This window comes from Corvus cornix, chromosome 7, assembly GCF_000738735.6.
Source record: "Corvus cornix cornix isolate S_Up_H32 chromosome 7, ASM73873v5, whole genome shotgun sequence".
NCBI lineage: Eukaryota > Metazoa > Chordata > Aves > Passeriformes > Corvidae > Corvus > Corvus cornix.
The window spans coordinates 30,889,856-30,912,408 of NC_046337.1; the positions used below are offsets into that span (position 1 = coordinate 30,889,856).

Below are 22,553 nucleotides of genomic sequence, written 5' to 3' on the forward strand. Positions count from 1 at the left end.
CTGATGTGAAGGGCCAGAGGACCCACAGGATTTTTATCTAGATAACAAGCAAAACAAGATTTGCAGGGAGGCAGAATACTTCTTAGGCCACAAGCTATCACAGCAAAAGATGTGCCTTGGGCACACAAGCCTTTCTTCATATCTGAAGAAGCAGCAGGCTTGAAAGTCTTAGCCTGTGGCAGCTGCAACAATATTATTACTACAACCCAGTAGCTTCCCTCAAAGGGCAAAACTGTTGAGGCACTGATGGGAAAATTGCTCAAATTGACACAGGCATTCCCCAAGAGAGGAAGAGAAGGAGATGGGAAGAAACTCAGGTCCCCTGGGCTCCCATCACAGGCGAATGGATGGCTGCTCTGATCCAGCTCTCAAATCACCCTGCCTTTAAGAAGCTGGTCAGCCACCGCACCTGCCACTCCTCGAACTCCCAAAGGAAGACCAGAGCCCAGGCTGGATTCGCTGGATATACTCAAGTAAATACATGAAAGTACAAGAGAGCAGGGTCAGATCTGGCAGGAGGAAAGACTCTTCTGCGTGTTGCTGCAGGAGCAGCAAAGCACAGTGCTGCTACCAGCCAGCACACGCACAGCTAGGGCATACCCAAAAACCACAGGGGACAACAACCCTCACCAAAACCCAACAAAGGACCCCACCTGGCCTCAACAACAACATTTTAAAGGTGAACATGACCATGGTGGCATCAGGAGGTAATGAAATTGAGAATAAAATTGAACTTCAGCAATCACTCAGTTACTACTACCACACAGATTTTCCCAGCAAGCTGCATTTGTGTATCCCAATACCACAAGCCTCTCTTCTTCACAGCAGCAATGGGATGGTCACACAAGGCTGATGCAAACCAGAACAACTGGCCTCATTCACATAATTCTGTTCCCTACCCTGTTCTTGCAAACGTAGCATCTGGAATACCAGGTATGAGTGCAGCAGGAACAAAGCCACTGTGCTTGACAGCAATTCAGTGAAGTCCTAAATAATCTAAGGTAGCTGAAAATGGGATGAATCAATAGTATAGACAGACACCATGCAGTAAAGGCAAGTCAAAACCAAAAAGGCTAACCCTAAAATATTAAAGCAATAGAGATTAACAGGCAGCAGCTCAGTCTACAAAACAAGCACACCACAATGGCCATGCCATCAGAAGGCAGCCACGACGATGGTACCTCAAACAGATAAAACAGAGTTATTACCCCGGAATGACAAATATTTAATGTTTCAGTGATAAAACAACAAATGTTCAGTAACATAAGACTGCTGCTGCCCAAAGCAGCCCACAAACTCCACACACCAGAAAATACAAATTAAACGCTGACATCAGAGAAAGATTGTTTTGTTGTAAGAACAAAAAGCAAACAAACATTTTCTTGTAAGGAACAAAATGTTGACCTCTGCAAATTTGGGAAGACTTCAAGAAACAACATAGCTGTGGGGAAAAATGTGCAGGGCAGCAGAATAAAGCCGTATCTGACCTCTAAAGGCTGACTCCTGTGAGTCTACACAGCTCCACTCCCCTCCAGACTCCTCACACCTCCCTTGACACTTCCACATGCCTCACAAAGCAACAAACCCAGTATAAAAATAAGTTTCAGACCAGTACAAATACTACATTTTATCCAAAATCTCTACCATTCACGAGTCACTGTAAATGCATATATAGACAGATGCCCCCTCCCATTTGTCAGTATCCCAAACTACAAAGGAAAAATAATTGCTGAGCTGGATTGGGCGAGCATATTTCAGCCAACTTAGAAAAAAAAACCAAAACTTTAAGAGGGGGAGTTCAACAGAACAAGTCAAAATTTCATCAATCACACACAAACTGGACTTTATGAATGTATTTAAAGTTTTCCATGTGGTCTGCAGGTCACACATTTTAACCGCACAAACTGCTCCCTGAAACCTTCAAATAATCAACATTGTGGGATTCTTTCCTACTTGCTAATGCATTGCCCATGAGCCACATTTTACTTTGTAAAGTTAACGAAAGACTCCCACGGGCTTTTGTTACCAACAGTTACAGAAAAGAACTTTTGTGGAAGAGCGATGAAAATTTTATCAATGTAAAGTTTAAGAGTTGAAAAAACAATATAATAAACAATTACAGCTTTCTAATGAGATTTTTCTTGGTCAGACATACCTCAGACATTTCCAGACATGACTAAACTTTAAGATTCCCATTTCCAATTAACACGTGTGTTACCCAACAAACCCTGCCCGCTCCCCCCCCAAGCCACTCAGCATGAGATTACTGCAGAATCTGATGGTCTTTAGCAGAATATTTGGCCTAACTCCAGCTCCACCAGCCTTCATGCTTATTTTTATAGGCACAGCCTCCAGCTTCACACTCTAGTGTGTAACACAACACCCAAGTCTATTAAACTTTCCACCAAATACACATAAAATTGAACAACAGGTAATCAAGCCACAGTCTGTTCCCTCAGTCTTACGAGGGAACTCATTGCCCTGCTTGCACCACAGCATGAAACTTTGCCCAATGTTCTTGAAAGGCTTACAGTGAATGTGCCTGGCATGATACAAAAGGACCATCAGAGGATCCAGATCTAAATGCTTTTGCAAAGGGAGCTCTTATGGAGAAGATCTAGAGTTTCAAAGGGGCCAATGGAGCTGGCACCTGGATCTCCAACATCAAATATTCAGCATCAAACATAACAACTGTGAAAGAGACTAGAAAAGGCAAAAAAATCTTCTAGTGGAATGAGCCCAACTATCTTGTCATCTTTGGCTGTGGGGAGGGGAGAGGTTTGGCATTGTTCACTGATGGCTCGATCTGACTCTCACATTTCACAGAATCACAGAAGAGTTTGAGTTGGAAGGAATATTTAAAGGTCTGTAGTCCAATCCCCTCTGCAATGAGCAGGGACATCTCCAACTAGACCAGGTTGCTCATAGCTCAACCCCATGCTGACCTTCAATGTTTCTGGGGATGGGGCACCTATCACCTTTCTGGACAACCTGTTAGAGTGTTTCACTATCCACATCATAAAAAATTTTCTTGCTTATTATCTAGTCTAAATTTACTCTCTTTTAGTTTCAAACCAGTATTCCTCATCCTATCACAACAGGCTTTACTAAAAAGTTTGTGCCCACTTCTCTCGTAAGCCCCCTTTGTGCGTTTACCTACCCAAGACTGGCAAACAATCGTGCAGCATCCAGCCAACCTTACAGCACCTTCAAAGCTATCCATGTTAAAGGTCTCATTCCTCACAACAAACCCTTCCAAAGGTTATAACTGCAACTCCCTTTTAAAACTAACATGTGTAGCGCAGACACAGCCTTCAGACTGCAGGAAACAGCTTAGAAACCCATGTTGGGCAAGACTGGCTTGCTGCAGCTTGACTTTGTTCTTTAAACTTGGACACAACTTCTGGTAATGCCTGCAGTGGAGCACTGACGTGAGGGCTGAACTTCAGCCCACGGCTGAGCCATTAAAGAATAAATCCATTCCTAGTGCCCTCTGGAAGGATCCTGAGAGGTCAATTTCTGTATGTAGCTTGTCAGAGCAGCAGAAATCTGCAGTCTTGGTTAAGCACCAACAACAGCTCTTTAATAGTGAAATTTGGTTTCCCCAGAATGCAAACTACAGATTTTACATGGTAAAACAAGCCCTGCTTCCAGGTGTAACAGAGGCTTCACTGTCCTTATCAGAGTCTATAAGCAGAAATGAAAAGTGTAGTTGCCATGAGTGAGAAGAGAGTTGGTGGCAACAAGGAGAAAGTAGAGAAGAGTTTGTACTTGAAAATTAATGTGGTTGTTACACTGAGCACCATTCCAACTGTTACTGTGTTACAAGTTTTCTACAATATGCAACAGAGGCATGAAAATTTGCAATGCAGCGAAACTCAACTGATATGGAGAGGAGACAATACTCTCAAGTGATTTGGTAAATAAAACCATGCAGCATCACAAGCCAAGTAACTTGCATACTTGGTAGCAGCATGTGGCACAGGCATAAACATCCCTTTTTTCCACCATAGTATGTAATGAATATTTTAATACTTGCAAAGATCTGCAACATTTGGCCTTCATATTGTGATTTCACACACAGAGCTTGTAAGACCTTAAAAAAACAGGTCTTCCCACCTGCAAGCCAAAGAATCCTACATTGCTAGGGAAAAGTGACGCCTGGTATCACCTACCAAAGCACACAATACAGATAATTACATTGCACATCAGTGCCAGGTGCAATAGAATCAGAAACTGGGGGAAATACATCACTGTCTCCCTCTCAAAGAACTGTGCGTTTGAACACATGTTGTCAGCTAGCTCGTAACAGCAGATAAAAACAAAACAGAATACTCATTTGCCATTCAAACCAACTTCTTTCAAGAAAAAAAATCCAGTCTGAATTAAGCAGAAACATGTAATTAAATACTTTGCAATCCATAGTAGTTACAGAAAACAAGAAAAGAAAAAAGAAACCAAAAAATCCCCTTGAGAAATCCACTCCCTTAAGATTTATAGCAATCCTTCACAAGAAACTGCGTAGTCCAGGGTGCCCTCACAGAACAGGTTTGTATCTTTAATGCTCTAAATAAAACTTTCAACTATGACCCAAAGATTGGGCTGCATGGTACTGCCTTCTTTAATCTCCAGGCAAATAGCTCTCTTCCCTTTTGCTTCATTCTTTCTTAAGTGGAATGAGATGATTCGGTATCACCCACTGTTACTGTAGCCATTAGGAACAGAGTATTAACCCCAAAACTGATGTGGAACATGTTAAGTATACAAGCCATTGACTGGAAAAAAACCCCTCTGAATCCCAGGAGCAGCAGCCACTGCAGTTGTTGAAAATGAAGGATTTGCCAGAAGCAGGATGAAAGAGCAGAAAAGAGAAGTCTGATATCAACCTGCCCGTATCAACGTCCAAGGCTTATTATCCACAGGGAACAGAACACATCGTCAAGGAACAAGGAAAATTTAAGACACAAAGTTTTGCAAATGTAACTCTCAAGGGTATAAGGAAAGCTGAAAAAAAAAAGTGATATTTTTCTTAATCATTGTGGAAAAAAATGTTTCCACAAATATACATTGTTTTGGTTTCTTCCTCAACAAGGTTTTCATGGATACTGAGAGTCCTTGTCTTAATTTAATTTTCTCTTTAATTTAAATTGTCAGCACAACCTGAAGGACAAATAAGTGGAGATGACACAACAGCAGTTACAAGCAACTGTGTATTACCAACCTAATGTCTCCAGAAAAGGGAGCAGGCCTGGTTGAGGAGGAAAATTGAGATGTGACAGACAATGAATAGCAGAGGTACAAAAGCACAGACTATAACTAAGGGATAGAAGAAGCAAACAAAAACAGCACAGATCCTTCCATACCTTCTCCCTTCCATTCTCCAGTATAATGAAACCATGATAGTCCAAATGCTTAGCAAGAATGAAAAATATAATCACACTAAAAATTAAAAATGGGGGGGGAAGACTAAATTATAATAAAGTACAGAACACTTATTTGATTGTAGTAAGCTGCAGACACAATTGCTTGCAGATCATAGCTATACTTTGCCTTTAATATTGAGGCTCACCAGCAGCCTTGGCAAGTCTCTACAAACCATTAAGTTCACACAGCCTAAGCAGTATAACAGATACAATACCGTGCACATTTTAGCAAAAGTGGAATGAAGAGATGAAGCAGGAAATAAAAGGCTTAACCGGAATCACAATTTGCTTCTTCATTCCCTGCCTGTTTCAACTGCCAGTTCACAACATCTCTCCTGTTGATCATCACTCAGAGATTAATATGCCTGAAGACTTTGATTATTTCCACACATATCCAAGCTCACTGTATCTAGTTTAAAATCCAACCATTTTAATAAACACAATGCTTTTGCAAATCAAAGATAGCAGGCAACATTTAAGTCAGCCTTAGCATATTCCAAGCATGTTTTGTTCCTACTTCAGCCCGCTCTAACATCCTGGAAGAGCCTTCCCTGTAAGTGAATTATTTATAACTGCAAATGCCCTCTGAAAACAGGACCATCGAAGTTACTGTCAGCAGCAGTTCTGGAACTGGTCTTTATGAAAATCAGAAGTCTCCCGTGTTGTGCAATGGGGACAAAGAAAAAGGAAAAATATCCCAGATGGGAAAGATCAAGTGCAAAGAATACAGTACAGGAAAGACTACAGCACAAGTAAGGTTTAAAACATCCCTAATACAATAGATAATGTTCAGGCATTCAATCTGTGTGTATCCTTAAAAATGAACACATAGCATAAGAATGACAGCATAGCTCCCCATAGGATGTTATTTCTTAACATATACTCACATAAACTTCATTGTGATCAAAGCGCTTCTTCAGGTTATTGATGAACGAATCTTCATTAAGTGGCTCTAAAAGAACCATATCTCCCACCCCTATCATGTCGTCTAAAAGTGACGTCTTGACCTCCATTTTGGCCATTTTGTCCTGGGAAAAACAAAAGAAGCAAGAATAAAACAAACAGCAAAGGTTAGCTCAAGGTTATTCTAATTATTCACAGGCGTTCTCTAGTAACACTACTTTAGGAATAAAAGTTAAAAATCCATCAAAGAACACTACAATAAAATTATGTTTCCAAGGAGCATTCTCAAAGTCATTCCATCTACCCAGGCAATCCATGTGATTCCAAAATTTAACTTCTAATAGTCAACAATGCCTTCTGGTCCACTGTACATTAAACATGAAACTCCTAGAAACAGGAGTGAAGATTCCAGTGGGCATCACAGCCAGATTATTTGGATGACTTCAACACAAAGTTCAAGTGCATGCAAACCCATGTTTTATTGAAAGCTTCATCAGGATCTCCAAACTAGGGTTTAAATTTGCCAACACCTTAATCTGAATTTCTTTTTCACCCTTACTTGCACTTCTCAAACTCCATCAATATTGAAATGGAAACTAACTCAGTGAACCCACTCAGAGACAAAAAACACACTATTTGATCTTAGTTCATGAACCTTGGATTCTAAAGTGCCTGTATTCCAGTACAGTGCTGGGTTTGGCTACATGAAGCTACCAAATGACTTCATTCACTTGTAATTTTGTTGCTTGAGAGAACATTTTCACAGGGCAGCAACAATCCAGCTGACAAGTGGAGACTCTGCATCAATATAACCAGAGTGGCAGAAGTCAGAAGATGGTCTTGAACAGGGGACCAGGATCAAACAAAGTAAGCAAGTCTGACAAAGGGAGTCATTTAGACGAAGAAGTCAAGGTCAGGCCAAAACTTGGCACTTCTTTGATCCTTCCAGCCTTTTATCCCTCCAATCCAAATGCTGGAGATTACTGAGCTCCTCAAGAACTCCAGGCACATAGTTACTGCTTTCAGCTTTTGTGAGGAGACTGAAAAATGGATGGATTCACAGCAGCAGCCAGCAAACAGGGAACCAGAGGTGAGAGAACAACTTTGCTGACCACGCAAACCAAGGACCAGCCACCGCACAGCTACAGCTACACAAAACAACAGCTCAACTTCACCAGTCAGCTGTCACCTCCCAGCTACGGAATGTTATCAGGCTATCCTTGTTTCCCCTACCCCTGCTGCACATTTTAATTCTAAATATTTTTTCTTGTTTCCCCCAATGCCATTGAGCAGCTATTACCTTATATAATCAGTGCTACCTTGCCATAGAAGCTCTCCATCAGATAACTAATTTGAAACAAGTAAAGAGCCTTTTACCTCTCCCTTCTGCCTGCTGCCACTACTTTACTAAAAATTATTTGATGTTTTTCATCAGTGAGTGACATTTGAGGGATTTTAGATCAAGACTTAAGTCTTGCTTGATGTTTTTCCAAATTCAACGAAGAGAAGTGCAGCTCCACAGGCAGCTAACAGAGCGATACAAAAAGATCCCCAAAACCTGAACCAAGCCTGGGAATTACTAGAAATTCACATGGAAATGCAAAAAGAGTGCTGAATTATGGTAACCAACCAAAGCTGAGTCAACTCTGCTAAGCAAACAAAAGAGCATTTATTTTAAACAGAAACACTGGACAAGTATTTTTGTAGAGAAAGATACTTTTATTCTTAAAAATTCACCTCTCTGACTCTCCAAAAAATTTTTAAACATTCATAGAATCTTTTCAGAGGTATCACTTTAACTTCTGCATCCCATTAAGACAAATTATTTAAACTACCAGTCTTCTTCAGTGACCTAATTACTTACCATACAGCAACCATACAACTCAAATAATTTTTGAAGGCTGAAAAAATAAAACCCTTCTCAAATATGGAACTTATTAAATAATGGCTTTGTGGCCAAACATATAAAAAAAGCCAACACAAAAATCCTAATAAGGGCAATTTAAACCTAAAATTTAAGTTCTAAGTACTATACCTCATTTACCATTGTGAAATTACATACCACCTACCACACTTCATGCATCACTGCTTGGGAATTTCAAGAGCAAGCCAAACTGATCAAAAACATCCCTGTATTCCCAAACTCAGTGGCATGTTTTGCAGAAGACACTATACCTACTACTGTAAGTTGGATCAAGAAGTTGTACACAAATATTAACTTAATATATTGACAATATATTGGAAAACTTCAATTTTATGGTCAAAGGTTAATTTTCATCTTCGTTTCTTCCACAATAATTTACAGATTTCTATGGTTAAAATATTTTCATTAACTTGCAAGTTAGAAAATACTAGAAACCCAAATGACGAAAAAATTGGACAATAGGCTGAGATGACTCATTTAACACTGATTGCTCAAAATCATTTTCAATAGCCTAGCCTTTGCAAAACTTCATTAAAGATTACCTCATACACTTATGTATGATTCAAGAGTATGCTGCCATACCACTGTTGTTAGCCTTTGCTTTGGTGGAATCCAATCATAATCCCTGCTCTGGTTTAGCTAACAAAGGAAAATCCAGTTTGTGGGATAATTTGGTTGTCTACCTGAGGTAAAAACTGGAGAAAAAAGCACTGCTAAGAGAAACCAACAATGTTTAAACATATATTAATCAATTAAATAGGACTTCATAACTGAAATTAATCTGCTAGGAGAATGTAGTGGAAGATTAATATACAGCACTTAGAAAATACCAAATACTAATTTTAGAAGTAGCTTTATAAAAAAAGTCAAAAATTAGCACACTACACATGAAAAGAAAAAACCAAACCCTTGCAACATTACATGGCTAAACTTCAGAAAAAGCTCAGAAACTCAATCCAAATTAATGTCCAAGTATTTGCCATATACTCAAAGAGGCCTTGCAGCTGTTAATATTTTCCATCAGCACTGCTGACAGCATGCTCACCAGTTTGGAGAGCAGTACATGAAAGCAAGTGGCTTCTCCTTTGGCACATATTCACACACCTTTAAAAAGATAAATGTTTCTCAAGAACCAGATCTATGAGAAGGATGGGACCAGAACCTGCTCCCAGTGCCTGAGAGATCAGGAGTGACCAAAGCCACAGCTGTGCTGGTGAGAGAGCAAACACAGGCAAACTCGGTCTTAGGATAGAGAAAAGAACCAGACTGGGTTGTATCCTATTAAACAAGGAGAGGTTTAATGATTTTCAAATGAAGCCTGCTGAATGGTGGAAGGTGAATAGAGGTACTGCTGGGAGGCTCTATTTGAACTGCACTGTCATTTCAGAAATTCAATTAAAAGCAAGCGCACAAAGATTACAGCTGCAAATTATTAATATAGCAAAATTTAGCTCAGAAAAAAAACCCTAAAATTCTTCTAATGCTTCTAGTCTGCAAATCAGATTCTTCCTCCAACACTCCCTGGTCTCACCCATACCCACTTACCACTTGAGGCTTCTCCCAAATTTACTCTTCTTGTCCCTAAAGGAAAGATCAGCAGTGCTTCAAAATACCTCCTTTTTCTGTAGGCAGTTGTCAAATCTGTTCTTCCTCCCTTCAGTCTCATATATAGTCCTTAATTCAATGGAGTGAGAACATTTGCAACATGTTTCCATTCTCAGAAAAATTCTTTAAAAGTTTATTCAGTAACCCTTCACAGCTTGATCTGTTTTATGTTGGACAAGGTGCTTGGGAGGAGAAGTGCTGGGCAGGCTGTGTCTTTAAATGCTTTTATCCACACACTCCCACGCCACACAGAGCCTTTTAAAACACAGACTGTTGCATCCACTGCTTGCAGTGCCTGGGATTGCCATCCAGCCAGGCCGGGTGAATCTAAAACCTTCTTGCCCCTCTTGGCCACAAGAATGGCAAATTAAAAATCACAGCATCCCACAGCCACAGCAGTCATATCATTGGCCATTCTGAAACAAGAGCTAATGAGAACTATAAATAGAAGAGGATACAGAGAATAGGCAAAACCCCTGAAGCCTTGCACAATGAAATGCACACATTCTCTACGGGGGAAATGAAGTAATGCCCTGTTATTGGCATACAGCATGTTATGGAATTGTCCGAGGTTTTCCACATCACCCTCCAACAGCAGAACAGCAACAATTGTCAGCAGCTTCCTACAGCTGTGCAGGCCTTAGCTCACACTTGAAGTTTGGTGCACTGGAACTATCACTGGCTGCAGAGGTGGCTTGGTTTTTTGTCTTTCCTGGCATTGTAGCAAGAGGACAATTTCCCAAAATTGACACAGATGTGCTTACATATGCTTCAAGCTCCAATTACTTAAAAACAAAAAAAAAAAAAAAACCCAAGCCTTTGGTTCACTACAACCAGCTCACTGTAGAAAATAACCCCCTTTTTCTAAATCTTAACAGGGACAAATGTGCAACACCAGTAATTCAATAGTGGAGTTCAAACTGATTTCATGTTCCAGGTCTGATCCTGAGCCCCTGTCAGGCTGTAATTATGCTTGCCCACCCCTTCCCTGTTTCCTGTGTCCAGGAGCAATCAGCCCACACAGAGTGAGGACATCGACAGACCACTGCTGCAAAAAGCAGCCAGGGACACAATGTCATTACTTGAACAAAACAAAACCAAAAGGGGCTGCAACCATCATCTCGGGCTGCTCATGACAAGCCTAAGTACCAATTTAGCAAGAGGCAGGATTTAAATTTATCCTGTCCTGCTGCCCAGCAAACCCTGTGTCTCACCAGCCTCTGGCTGATGCCCCGAAGGTGCAAGTTCTTTGGAAACACCCAGTGCTGGCTCACCAGGCAAACTGAGGCAGGCCCTGCAGCTGAACTGTTACAATGCCCTTTTCACTCAGAGCTAGATTTCCCGACATCAGCAGGCGTGAAAAAACGTTGATACCACCCAGAGGAAACCCTTGCTTTCCCTCCAGACCCTTCCCATCTGCTGCCAGGCCGCGGTCTGCCAGGAACACCTAACACCTGCAGCCTCCTGCCCAGCTGTGACTGCTCACAATTGCTGCTCTGACACATCCATGTCCTGTGGAAAAGAGCATGCAGAAAACAGCACGGTGCTGCAGCCCCATTACTTTTTCCTGCAAGAAAATGGACTTGAGAAACGTGACTGACAAATTGCAGGAAGGAATGTTAATGGATATCGCAACAGCAGTAAAAGCACTCAAAGAACTGAAATGCTTCCTCTGACTCTCCATCTTTCCTTTTGGTTTCGCCAATGTCTGAATAGCTTCTGAATTCCTTTCTTTCTCGCAGCCCTACTGAAAAAATCAGTGTTTTCCAAACTGGAAAAGTTTATAATTCCGAGCTTTTGAACTAGCTAATGTTTCTCACATCTTACCTACCAAGTAAGAGTTATTATTTGAAACCTTGTGCAACCTCTCTTAAATTTCCGTGGGCACTGAATATTACACACGTGCACCGGATTCCTTGAGTACTTAACAGCAAACAGCTCTGGTGAATTACAAAAGTAAAATGCGGCATTACGGGGTGTATTTGTATTGGGACCGCAGGAATGTTTGCATTCAGCATCAGCTAAATGGGAACAGCCCTTTAGCAACATCAGATTAGGACAGTTTCGCACCAGTGAATGCAATTTAGATGACAGAAGATCTGACCAGAGAATTCCACAGGAGAAATGAATGCTCCGCCATTTATCTAAAGATTGGGTAATTTTCAAGAAAGAATCAGGCCACTTAAGGTACTGTTGCAACCACCGTGAGGCAATATCATATTTTAACAGTTTAACAATGGATTTAACTGCAGTTTAGAAAAACTGATAGTGTGAAATTAGACTGCATTAGCACACGTACAAAATGTTAGCTGGGGCATTATCTCCTCCTGACATAAACTGTGGATTAAACTTTCTTCATTAACAGGACTCAGGTTCTTCATAAATGGAAAGTGAGAGGTCTGGTTGCTGCTGTAGTTCTTTGGCGCTCGTTGGGGGAGTATTGGGGGTTTTGTTTTGGTGTTGGGGGCGGGGTGTTTTCTCTTTTACATCAGCTTGGTTGCAACCCACATTAATCAGTAATCTCCCCTAAACTGAGAGAGATGCCTCTCTCGTGCCTCTGTTCATATTAAGATGAGACTATGAACAACTCTGGTATCACCGAAAAGGTGCACAGTATCTTACCACAAAACCAAAATCACACAAGCCATGTATGCAGAAGATACAGCTCTGCCCTTCTTCTCTTCCTTAAAAAAAGACTAATTCAGCAGCCTGGGGGGCTGTGTTTGCATTTCTCTAAGGCTACTTTCTGTTATTTTTCTCCCAGCAGTTTGAATAACATTAGCATGGGTATTACCTGCTCTACGAGACCACGGGGTATATCTATTCTATTATTTCTACTTTACAGTCCCAGCAGTACATGTCTTCAAATTACTTCTAATAATTATTTTGCAACCACAACACAATAACTGCCACCAGTAATCGCACTCTGGAGTTGATCTACTTCCTAAGTCAGCTTTTCTGCCGTACTTTAACTAATCTGGGTCAGTCATACAGTCACACCAGGTTCTGGGAAAAACATTTGGGTCTTTCAACGTTGCTAAGGCACTCTTCTGTAGCAGCTGTGAAAATACAGTCAAAATATGTCTGCTACTCCATTTTTACCCTGCAAATGTTCCTTTACATTTTGGATTATATTGACAGGCTTCAAAGAATATTGGTGTGAAGTGGCCTTTTCTGTAAATGGTTATTCTAGAGTCCTTTTGTTCCTCTTTTTTTCTTTATTTAGTTTAATGGGGGGAAACACCTTGGGCATTTTGAATGCATCTAGAAATAGGCCTTCACTACCAAGGCTACTTACAGTCCAAAATTCTGGTGAAATTCCCACTGAGTTCAGCAGAAACAGGATCCATGGTGGTTTCTTATATTTAGGCTTTTCTTAGTCATTGCCTAGCCACAGAGTTTTATAATCATTCCAGGTCCACATCTACAGAAAGGGATAAAGTATTCAGGAACAAAGGGGCTCCATCTTTGGCACATACCTTGCTAAGATTTCCTCGAATCTTTTTCAAAATAAGGAACAAAATGGGACTGCAAAGGCAAAAGTTGTCAAAGGTCCTGCCTTCTCCCCCTAAACTGATTTTAGACTGACAGTGTTCTTCAAACAACACAACTTTTAAAAAGTTGTCAGTACAGGATATAGACACATAGAAAACACCCCCATTCTTTCAGAAAAAAAAAAAATAGTTTTTACTACTGGACAGCTAAGCTACACTAAGCAGTGGGTGCCTTTTTAAACTGATTATCTTAATCTTTCAAGCTGCCGCCTAAAGTTTTCTGCCAATTTTGGGGGATCCTGCCCAATCCAAAGGTTACATTTGCAGAACAGGGGCACAAAAAACAAGGTAGTGTTTATTTATGTAAGGGGAACTTCTTTGTTTGCAGTTGCTTGCCACCACACCAGAGCTTGGGTTCAAAAGATCTCTCAGTAGTAGATCTCCACAAAACACTTTTACACACAATCAGCCCTCACAAAGTCAAATCACTTCTCTCAACTGAGGTTCCAGTCCCTCGGGAGCAATCAAGCAATCAGCTGTAATCGAGATCTTTGATTATAATAGGATTTTTACTTTCTATTCCACACAAGCACATGGGCAGAAAGGAAGCCTTGCTTTCCTGCAGACAGCACGGGAACTACACACCCCTGGATCCAGGCAAAAGAACTGCTCATGGTGGAGCAACTGGAGTGAACACTGATTTACACTGTGGGGAAGGTAGATACTAAGAGATGCCATAATACCACAGGTTTAAAATACCAGAGTACAGGCTTAATCTTCTGCTCAAATGCTTTGCTGCCTGTTAAGACGTTGGTGATAGGCCCTGAAGATATGCAGAAAATGAAATAACAGGCCAGGTAACACCACAGCTTCACTCAGCTGCCAACAGCAGAAGGAAAAACAGCCACAGAAAGTCATCGCAACAGTCACTGAACCAGGCTTAAAACCAGTCACAGATGAAGACAAACCTAATCAGGAGCTTCAGGAAATCCAGACCCCAGAAGAGGCATTGGTGCCTGTATCTACCCAGCATCAACTCAGCCATGATAACTGAGCACACCCTAACTCCTAGAGCAGTTGGCACTCACAGGGTACCGCAGTTTCCATGCACCTATATCCTCTTACAAGCAGTAAAAGTCTGGGTAAACCAAAAATGTCCCTGTACTTTTCCATTTAAAACAGGAGGAAAAGAAGTCACACAAACACCATGCCAGAGACCTTATTCTTGCCCATTGCAATTTCCCCTCCTCAAAACCTCACTGGCGGGGTCCTTGTAATATTTGTAAATAAAGTTTGGAATGTTTTTAGGCTAGTATTTTATGAAAATAAGACAAATCATGCCAGCTGTACCTCTCTTGGTCTATGCATCTACTCTTACACACATCTAATGTTGAATTTCATTGAACAGGACAGAGTAAAGGACAACAGAACAGCTGATGTTCCACACAAAAGCAGGCAGGACAGGAGATCTGAGCACAATCATTCCATCGGAGACATGGGTTGCGAGGAGAACAAACCCCTTATTAACTACCACAGAGCAGAAAAATTGCTCTGCAAAATTCCCTAGCTGCACAAAAAAGCTTCAAATGGAAATTATTACTTCTTTGCAAGTCAATCCATCACAAGAGAAAAACCTGCAGGAAGTCAGACTCAACTAGTCCCACCTCTCCCAGGAGTAGTTGCCAAGGTAAAACAGTAGTGCAAGGTTTCACCCCACCACTTGCCATCGCTGTCTATTCTGCACATCAATTTCTGTCCAGCAAGCCACTGCTATTTTTTAATGAAGGGAGGGAATGAAAGAATTTGGATGCAAGTGTTGTGGGAAGAGGAAGCATTATTTGCCCAAACCTAAGATAAAAAAGAATCTATTTAAGGGAAAAAATTAAAATCTATTAAGGGAAAAATTTTTTTTAATTACATGTACTGTTCAGACATATTTGCTTGTCTCAAGCAGTTGACCTATACCCACAATTTTGTTATTTTCATCCTCAACAGCCATTTTCAGATGGACACCTGCAATTAGAGGACAAAAGTCATCAATTTCTGAATCAAGGCATCTCCAGCTCTTCCTGTGTATCACATCAAGAGATATTTCAGACAATGGGAGTGGTCCATGAAGTTGCATTTCAACACATCACTCTTGTCCAGATGTCCATGAAGCTAAAAACCAGCAGATGGTGTTTTTATTAACAACTAGCATGATAAACAGAGATTTTCCAAATAAAATATAACACTTCACAGATTTAGAGAGGGACACCTTCTTAAAACATCAATAGAAAGTAACTCCCTTCCACAGACGGAAAACAGCCGGTCCCATGGCAGGCAAACTCAACACAAACTCAAAGCTACTAAGTTTCCCGTTGCTGTATTTCATGAGAACTATCATCTGCCAATTTTTGGGAAGCAAAAAGTTCTATTCACACGAGATACAGGCAAGCTCCCCATGTTCCAGAAACCTGTTACAAGGCACAAGGAGCTCCAGCTCTCTCCATGCTTGCCAAAAGATTTTCCAGGCTTTCTCCTGGAGTGAACTTTGTTTCAACAGAGCCCTGCACTCTTTGATCACTGAAGGTAATCTCCAGAGCCCTTTTAACGCCAGCAGCCTGACAGCCTGTGAGCTGAACAATGGCAATTGCAGCCAAATCTGTTCTGTGTGCTCCAGACCGGTGCCAAACACACTGCATCCTACAGCCACGAACTACTACACTGCACTGCTCCAGAGGGCCATTTTCCATCCTTCTCCATGAGAAATAGTTATTTTGGTGTGCCTTATTTCTAGACTAAATTTATTCATGATCAGCTAATATCTACTTCTTCTTGCTTTTGCACATACTGCTGTGGTTTGGTTTTGTTTTTAAATTTAAATGTGTTTTCTGTCTCACAGGAAAGTATTGACAGAGGTTCATCTCGTGGACTTCATTCCAAATAATGCATAGCCAGTATTGCCCATTTCCCTCTCATTTGCCTTTCCATCTCCCTTTACCATCCCAATCACCCTTTTCTGCTCCCTCCCCTTTTTGAGCCCATCTTGGCCAAGCAGGGATTTAAACAAGGCTGTACAGAAGATTCCCTGGTACATCACGGCAGCAGTATTTCCTCACCACCACCAGGAATACTCCTTCACCCCCTCTACAACTCTTTTTCCTTCTCCAAAGGTTTACAGGGAGTTAGCACTTTCCTAGATTACTCTGCGCAACAAACCTCAACTGCTCCATCAGTCACAGACCTACACACACTTAAAAGCTAGGAAGGGTATCCAGACACTCAAGCAACCACTTGTTTAGCTTGTAGGCTTAACTATTCCCCAAAATAATCTGCCTTTCAACCTCTACCACCTTCCTGCTGCCCTCTCTCCAAGCCTCTCTTGATGAAAAGGTAGAGCAGCTGTTATTTTTGCTGGAAGTTAGACATCCCAGGTATCCCTTCTTTCACATCAGATAAGCATGAGCTCTGCTAGGAAAGGCTTTCTTCTCAGCCCTCAAACATGAAGCTCTAGCAGAGCTATTCAGTGAAGAGTGAACCAATTCCCAGAGTCCCAGAAAAAATGGCACCTCTTCATCTCTGCATCAGTGTCTCTATGTTAAGCTGCTTATTTGCTTCCATAGAGGCACAGTGCAGAGGATTAATAGCAACTCACTCCCTTCAACAGCTCTCCTAAAAGCAGGGCTGACTTCTCACTACAGTGCCATCTGCAGAGTCCTTACGCAATAAGGACTTTAAGGATACCTCTTTGATCTAAAAAGATACCCTTAATTGTGCTTCAAATTGTTTTAACACAAAGGCATTAAAACACAGAGAATAAGTGTAACTTCCTTTGCTTGTGCTTTTCGAAGATACAGAATTCTTCAACACTTCATCACCCAGCAGTTTCCTCATTTCTGAGGCGCAGGTTCTCAAAGGTTACTGGCAAAGATTTAAGCACAGTATCAGGACATTGCATATGCTCCACTGTGCATAAAAACTGGTGGTTACCTTAAGGCCCAGTCTTTTCAAAGATATTTAAACACCAGTACACTAATGTAGACAAACGGAGAACAGGCTCCATAAAGAAAATGCATATAAAAGAGTAGAAACTTTTTGGGGTGTGACAAAACACTTCAGGATGTCCCAGCTCTCCACCTGTTTTTCTTTCCATTGTAGCAAAGCCTACAGTTTAAATATTCTTATTCGTAATTTTGTATTTGTACTCTTATTGCAATTCAAAGTACCCCCAGTAGCACTTTATAGTGTACAAACTATGAAAATTACAGAATATTACAAAAAGAGAAGCATAAAGCAAACAGCAAGACAGCTCACATACAAAGCATATTTGTGGGCCCAGGAAGCTTGTACCAATGCTGACCAGGCTGTGGTCACAGACTTTTAAAAACTGGTTTCTGCTTACAGTTGGGAAAAATGAGTCTTTCCTTGCTGCCTCCATTTAGAAAATAAAGAAATCCACAACAAGCACTTCTGATAGTACAACACCCACCAGCCCTTCTGCTACTCAGCACCTATTCCTCTCAATGATCGCCTCTTTTTCTCCTTGATAAATGCTCTTACTTTCCTCCTGGTGTCTTTTGCTTTCATGGTTCTCTTGCCCAACAACATAAGGATTTCTGCCAATATAAGACCCTTGGAAGGGTTGCTGCCTCTCCAAGACAGGGAGAACAAAGAAAAGTTTATTAGTACACCCACAGCGACGAAGCAATTCCAAGGTAGCACTACACAAAGCCAGAGACAAGGCAATTACCTAAGCCCCAGGATACACCCACTCCCCACCCCTGCAGAGGAAAGAAAAATCTCAGTGACAGTAAATGTTTCTCACCCTTACTCCTTGGGACTCTGGATATTCGGATTCCTTATCTTGAGCCTTCAGCTTGTTTGCTGAAGTGTTAAATCTGGTCACTTAGGCTGGAGACCACCTCTCAGACTGCTTCCCTCCCAAAGGCTGGAGTACTGGAGAGGCTGTTCTGGCCTCTAGGGTCCATTACTCCTGCTGTACTGTCTGCATAGAAGAATTCCCCAGCCAGTTTGCATCTGGAAAGGGGATTTGATCATTCTTCTTCGCCTCTGAAATTGTATTTTTAAGCCCTAGTCTTTCCCACTGAAACACTTCCATCACCAGCGTGACTTCTCTGACTTAAAATATATATCAAGAAATGGATACAAGTTTACTTGGTGATACCAAATGGGAAATTTCCCAGTAAAAAGGAGTTGGAAGAGACAAAAAGATTAACTTTTTGTACAGTTTTCTCTAAAAGCTATGCCACTAACAGGAAATAAAAAAACCAAACTGAGCAAAACAAACAAACAAAAAAGAAATCCTAGTCTCCACACTGTTTAGAACCAAAATCTGGAGTAATACACACCAAAAGACCAAAGCTTTCACAAACCACAAGCGAACTGGGGCACAACTGCAAATGATGAATGTTTTGAGACTAATGCTCAAACACACCAGGAAAGATTCACAAGACCCTTGTTGCAGTTTAACAGCTACTTCACAGCACATGATGAGGAGTTGCAGAGATTTCCACTATCCAGTCAGCACAAAATTAAAATGTTTAACTTTTGGGAGGGCTGGGGGTTTGGGTTTGGTTTTTTTTTTTTCATTCTAGGAACTGCAAAACAGAAGAAAACTAATGTTATTCTTTACTGCTTCTTTATGACAAAGCATGCCTTGATATCAGCTTATATACCAGAAATCAAGCTCTGGTTTCCTTCTTTCTGGAGGATATGAATGGAGAGGTTACATAAGGGTGTAACAAGAGCTGTTACTTCCTTTCCCAGTTGAAGAGAAAAAGCTGTAGATCAAGTTACAGACTCCAGGGCTGGTCATCACTACTTCAGCCTTCCTAAAATTTTTGCCAGTAGTCCCACAACAAACAAAAGACACTACTTAGAAAGCTCTGAGAATTTAATAGATTAACTACATAGCTATAAGGGAGGGAAAAACCCTTTATTTTTGTCTTTCACCAAACTCAGGAAATTCCCCAAGCTTGATGCATACAATCACTCAAGTTACCCCTTTCCATTTCAGTTTGCTGTTCATTAGTACAGTAAAAAGAAAAGATGAATTAAATATAGGATAAGATTTATAGGACAGTCCAGTACATGAGCTGTGCTAAATGAGCTCAGCAGTCTGAAAGGGCACTGAACTTTGGTGGGTATGTCAGCATTTGTCCCAGCTCTGACCAGACAAGGCAAATGAAAGGAGGAAACAGTGTCCAGCTTGGCCTACACCAGAACTAAGCTTTTCTCCAAACCGTCCCACTGGCACTCTCTTCACCTTCCTCTCCAACTCCCAAGCCGCTGCTACTACTGCTGCCGAAGGAAGATGAGATCAGCCTCCAACATGAGGAATTTCTGTTCCCACAGAGCTCAGGGAAACAGGATGATCTCAGAGAATCATGTGAAGCAAGTCCCTGACACTTCCATGAGGCAGAGTATCTCCAGTATGTTGCCAGCAGTTTCTTAAGAGTGCACAGTGGGAAAAATTAATGACTTTGCTTATGTTTCCAATTGCTCTCTCCCACTTCCTCTCCTCATTTGCCAGACTTTTATTTTCCCTTCCCCCAGAAGCACTAGTAGGCTTGAAATGTACATTTGCCCTTCTAAAGGTAATTACATCAAGTTTTGCACAATGCTTGAAAGGGCTAACACACAGAGCTAAACTACCACCCCCTGCCATCATTTCCTCAGAGTTCCTCCCCACAGGTGTGATTTAACAAGGTCCCTCACAAAAAAGGAAAGGAAAGGAAAGGAAAGGAAAGGAAAGGAAAGGAAAGGAAAGGAAAGGAAAGGAAAGGAAAGGAAAGGAAAGGAAAGGAAAGGAAAGGAAAGGAAAGGAAAGGAAAGGAAAGGAAAGGAGCAAGCTTCTGTGATTTAGGATGCTTTCATGAGTCCTTTCACCTTCAGCTTGCTGAGCATTCAATCTGTGGTGCTCATAAGGAGCCAGAATCCTTTTAGATATCCAACACCACCACCGGTGTTTTACAAACATCTTCTTTCCTAAGGATATGGAGGAACTTGTGGCAACCTAACACGCCAGTAGCTGCTACAAGCCAACGTAAGCAGTGACCACTTTATGTTACTTTGGGAATAATTGGAATGCTCCAACCCTAACACCTTCACACAAAATTAAGCCAGAGGCAGCGTTATCACTAAATTGAAGACATTCTTAAACTCAGCCCTAGGACAACTGGAAATAAAAGCACATGATGAGAAGAATGTCATTACCTTTCATAGGTTTAAAAGCAGCCAAGGACTGAACTTTACTTTAACAGATGGGTTGGACTATTTCTGTTCTCTATCACTGCACACTTTTGGGGAAAGCCTTGTTTTTGACACAGGGCTTGACAAAGTGATGATTCATCCAGGGAAGGATGGGCAGCTTGTTGCCAGCCTTAATTCACAATTAACAATAGGACAGACGGATATGGAAGACTCATGATTCGACACAAAAATCGCAAAGTCAGGAGTTTTACCTGACCTTTACGCCAGCGGTCATTTTTCCAATCTGGATATATTTTAAATTGTTTCTCTAACGTAAATTTTAAGAGTAGTTAGCTTTTATTTAGTTACTGTTACATTTATCCTTTAGAATAGTGGTCCTGACTAAATGCATAGCAACTGATTTCATGACATGGTGTGAAACTCCAAAGCTTTAAATTACATGAAAAAGCAAACAGCACATGTGAGCACGGACGTGTGAGCACATCGGTACCCTGGGCAAGGCAAGCGAGCACTGGACCACTTCGTGACTGCACCGCTAGCCCCACTCCCTGTGGCTCTTCTAGGAAGGCCATTGTTTTCCAACGGGGAGTCTGGCCACTCCGAGGAACAAAGGGATTCCCTTCCCAAAACACAGCGGCAGCAGATGTCCCACACCGAATCCCAACAGCCTCCATGGGCGCAGACAGGCGGTCTTCCTTGGGAGGCTACACCAACTCGTCCCCTCAGGGAAGTTCTCTGGGACAATGACCCTGCCCTGGAAAGCCCTTCCTCAAGTCTCCTCTCCAAGTGTTACCCGACAGCAGAATCCATCATCCTGCTCCAAGTTACCAGCACTCTTCCCACGGTTCCCCCGAGCCCCGCAGCCGAGCCCGTTCTTTTGAATTCAGCAAAGCCGCGCACACAGGGTAATTATTTCAGACAAGAAGAAACAGATGCCACGCTCTCTTCCCAGAAAGAGCACGCACACACACACACATATGCTTGAGGGAGCGAGCCCCGGACCGTCCATGCGTGTGTGCGCACGGCGTTCATGCCTAAATGAAGCTGTCCCAGCCCCGCTGCCATCCACCAGCCGCTGAACGCCAGCCACAGCGCACGCAGAGCGTCCCGAAGCCGCAGTTTTGCGAGGGGAAGGGGCGCCCAGGAGGCGCCGGGGCTCCCGTGCTCGGCACCCGGAGCAGGCACCGCCGCCCCCTCCTCACAGGAGACCCGGCGCCGAGCCGCCACACCAGCACCCCAAGCCGCTGCAGCGCCGACCCCATCCCTTTGCCCATCCCCGCGGCGTGTCCCGCGCGGGCTGCCGGAGCCCCCGGCGCCGCGGAACAAAGGGAGCCGTGCGGGCCGGGGAGTCCCGGGGGGTGCTGTACCTCTGCTGCCGAAGGGCGCTGCCCGCCGTCCCGCGACCGCCCTTCGCCTCCCGCCCCGAGCCGCCGGCGGACGCTGCCCTGCCGAGGAGCCGGCGGAGCAGAGCGGAGCAGAGCGGAAGCCAGCGGGGCCCAGCCCCGGCCCTCCCCGCCCGCCCGACAGGGGCGGAGGCGCCACCGCCCGCCCGCCCCGGCCCCGCAGCGCCGCCCGGCGGGCACCGCTCCCTGCGCGGGGGCCCGGGCTGCTCGCACTCCCCGGGCTGCTCCCGCTCCTCGGGCTGCTCGGGCTCCCCGGGCTGCACCCGCTCCCCGGGCTGCTCGCACTCCTCGGGCTGCACCCACTCCTCGGGCTGCTCGCACTCCCCGGGCTGCTGCCACTCCCCGGGCTGCTCCCACTTCCCGGGCTGCACCGAGCCCCCCGCGATCCCGGAGCCGCCGCCTTCCTCACCTGGTCTCCCGCGCTCCAGACCCACCTGCTCTGCAGCTCTCCAGTTCATTTCTTTCACCCTCACCTTAAGCCGTCAAAAACTAAGCAAAAAGAGAAATTGGCCTGTTTCAGTGTGAAACCCAACATGTCCCACTCGGTTTCTGCAATAGTGTTTTCAGTATTTCCTCAACTGAATGT

At 42.9% G+C, this 22,553-nt stretch overlaps 1 protein-coding gene across 7 annotated transcripts in view; it reads right to left on the reverse strand.

Moving 5' to 3' along the window:
- The window catches only part of MYO1B (myosin IB), a 110,158-nt gene extending 88,089 nt beyond the window's left edge, over positions 1 to 22,069 (reverse strand). For 4 of the 7 annotated variants that reach the window (XM_039554879.1, XM_039554877.1, XM_039554878.1 and 1 more), the window contains exons 1-2: positions 21,932 to 22,069; positions 6,311 to 6,451 (exon numbers count right to left, since the gene is read on the reverse strand). In XM_039554879.1, coding sequence (XP_039410813.1) covers positions 6,311 to 6,445 — 135 coding nt within the window. In that variant the 5' untranslated portion in view covers positions 6,446 to 6,451; positions 21,932 to 22,069. Of the gene's footprint in view, positions 1 to 6,310; positions 6,452 to 9,795; positions 9,900 to 21,931 lie in introns of those variants that run through there. The other 3 variants (XM_039554881.1, XM_039554880.1, XM_019290496.3) reach the window with 2 other exon arrangements.
- Between the last annotated feature and the right edge of the window lie 484 nt (positions 22,070 to 22,553).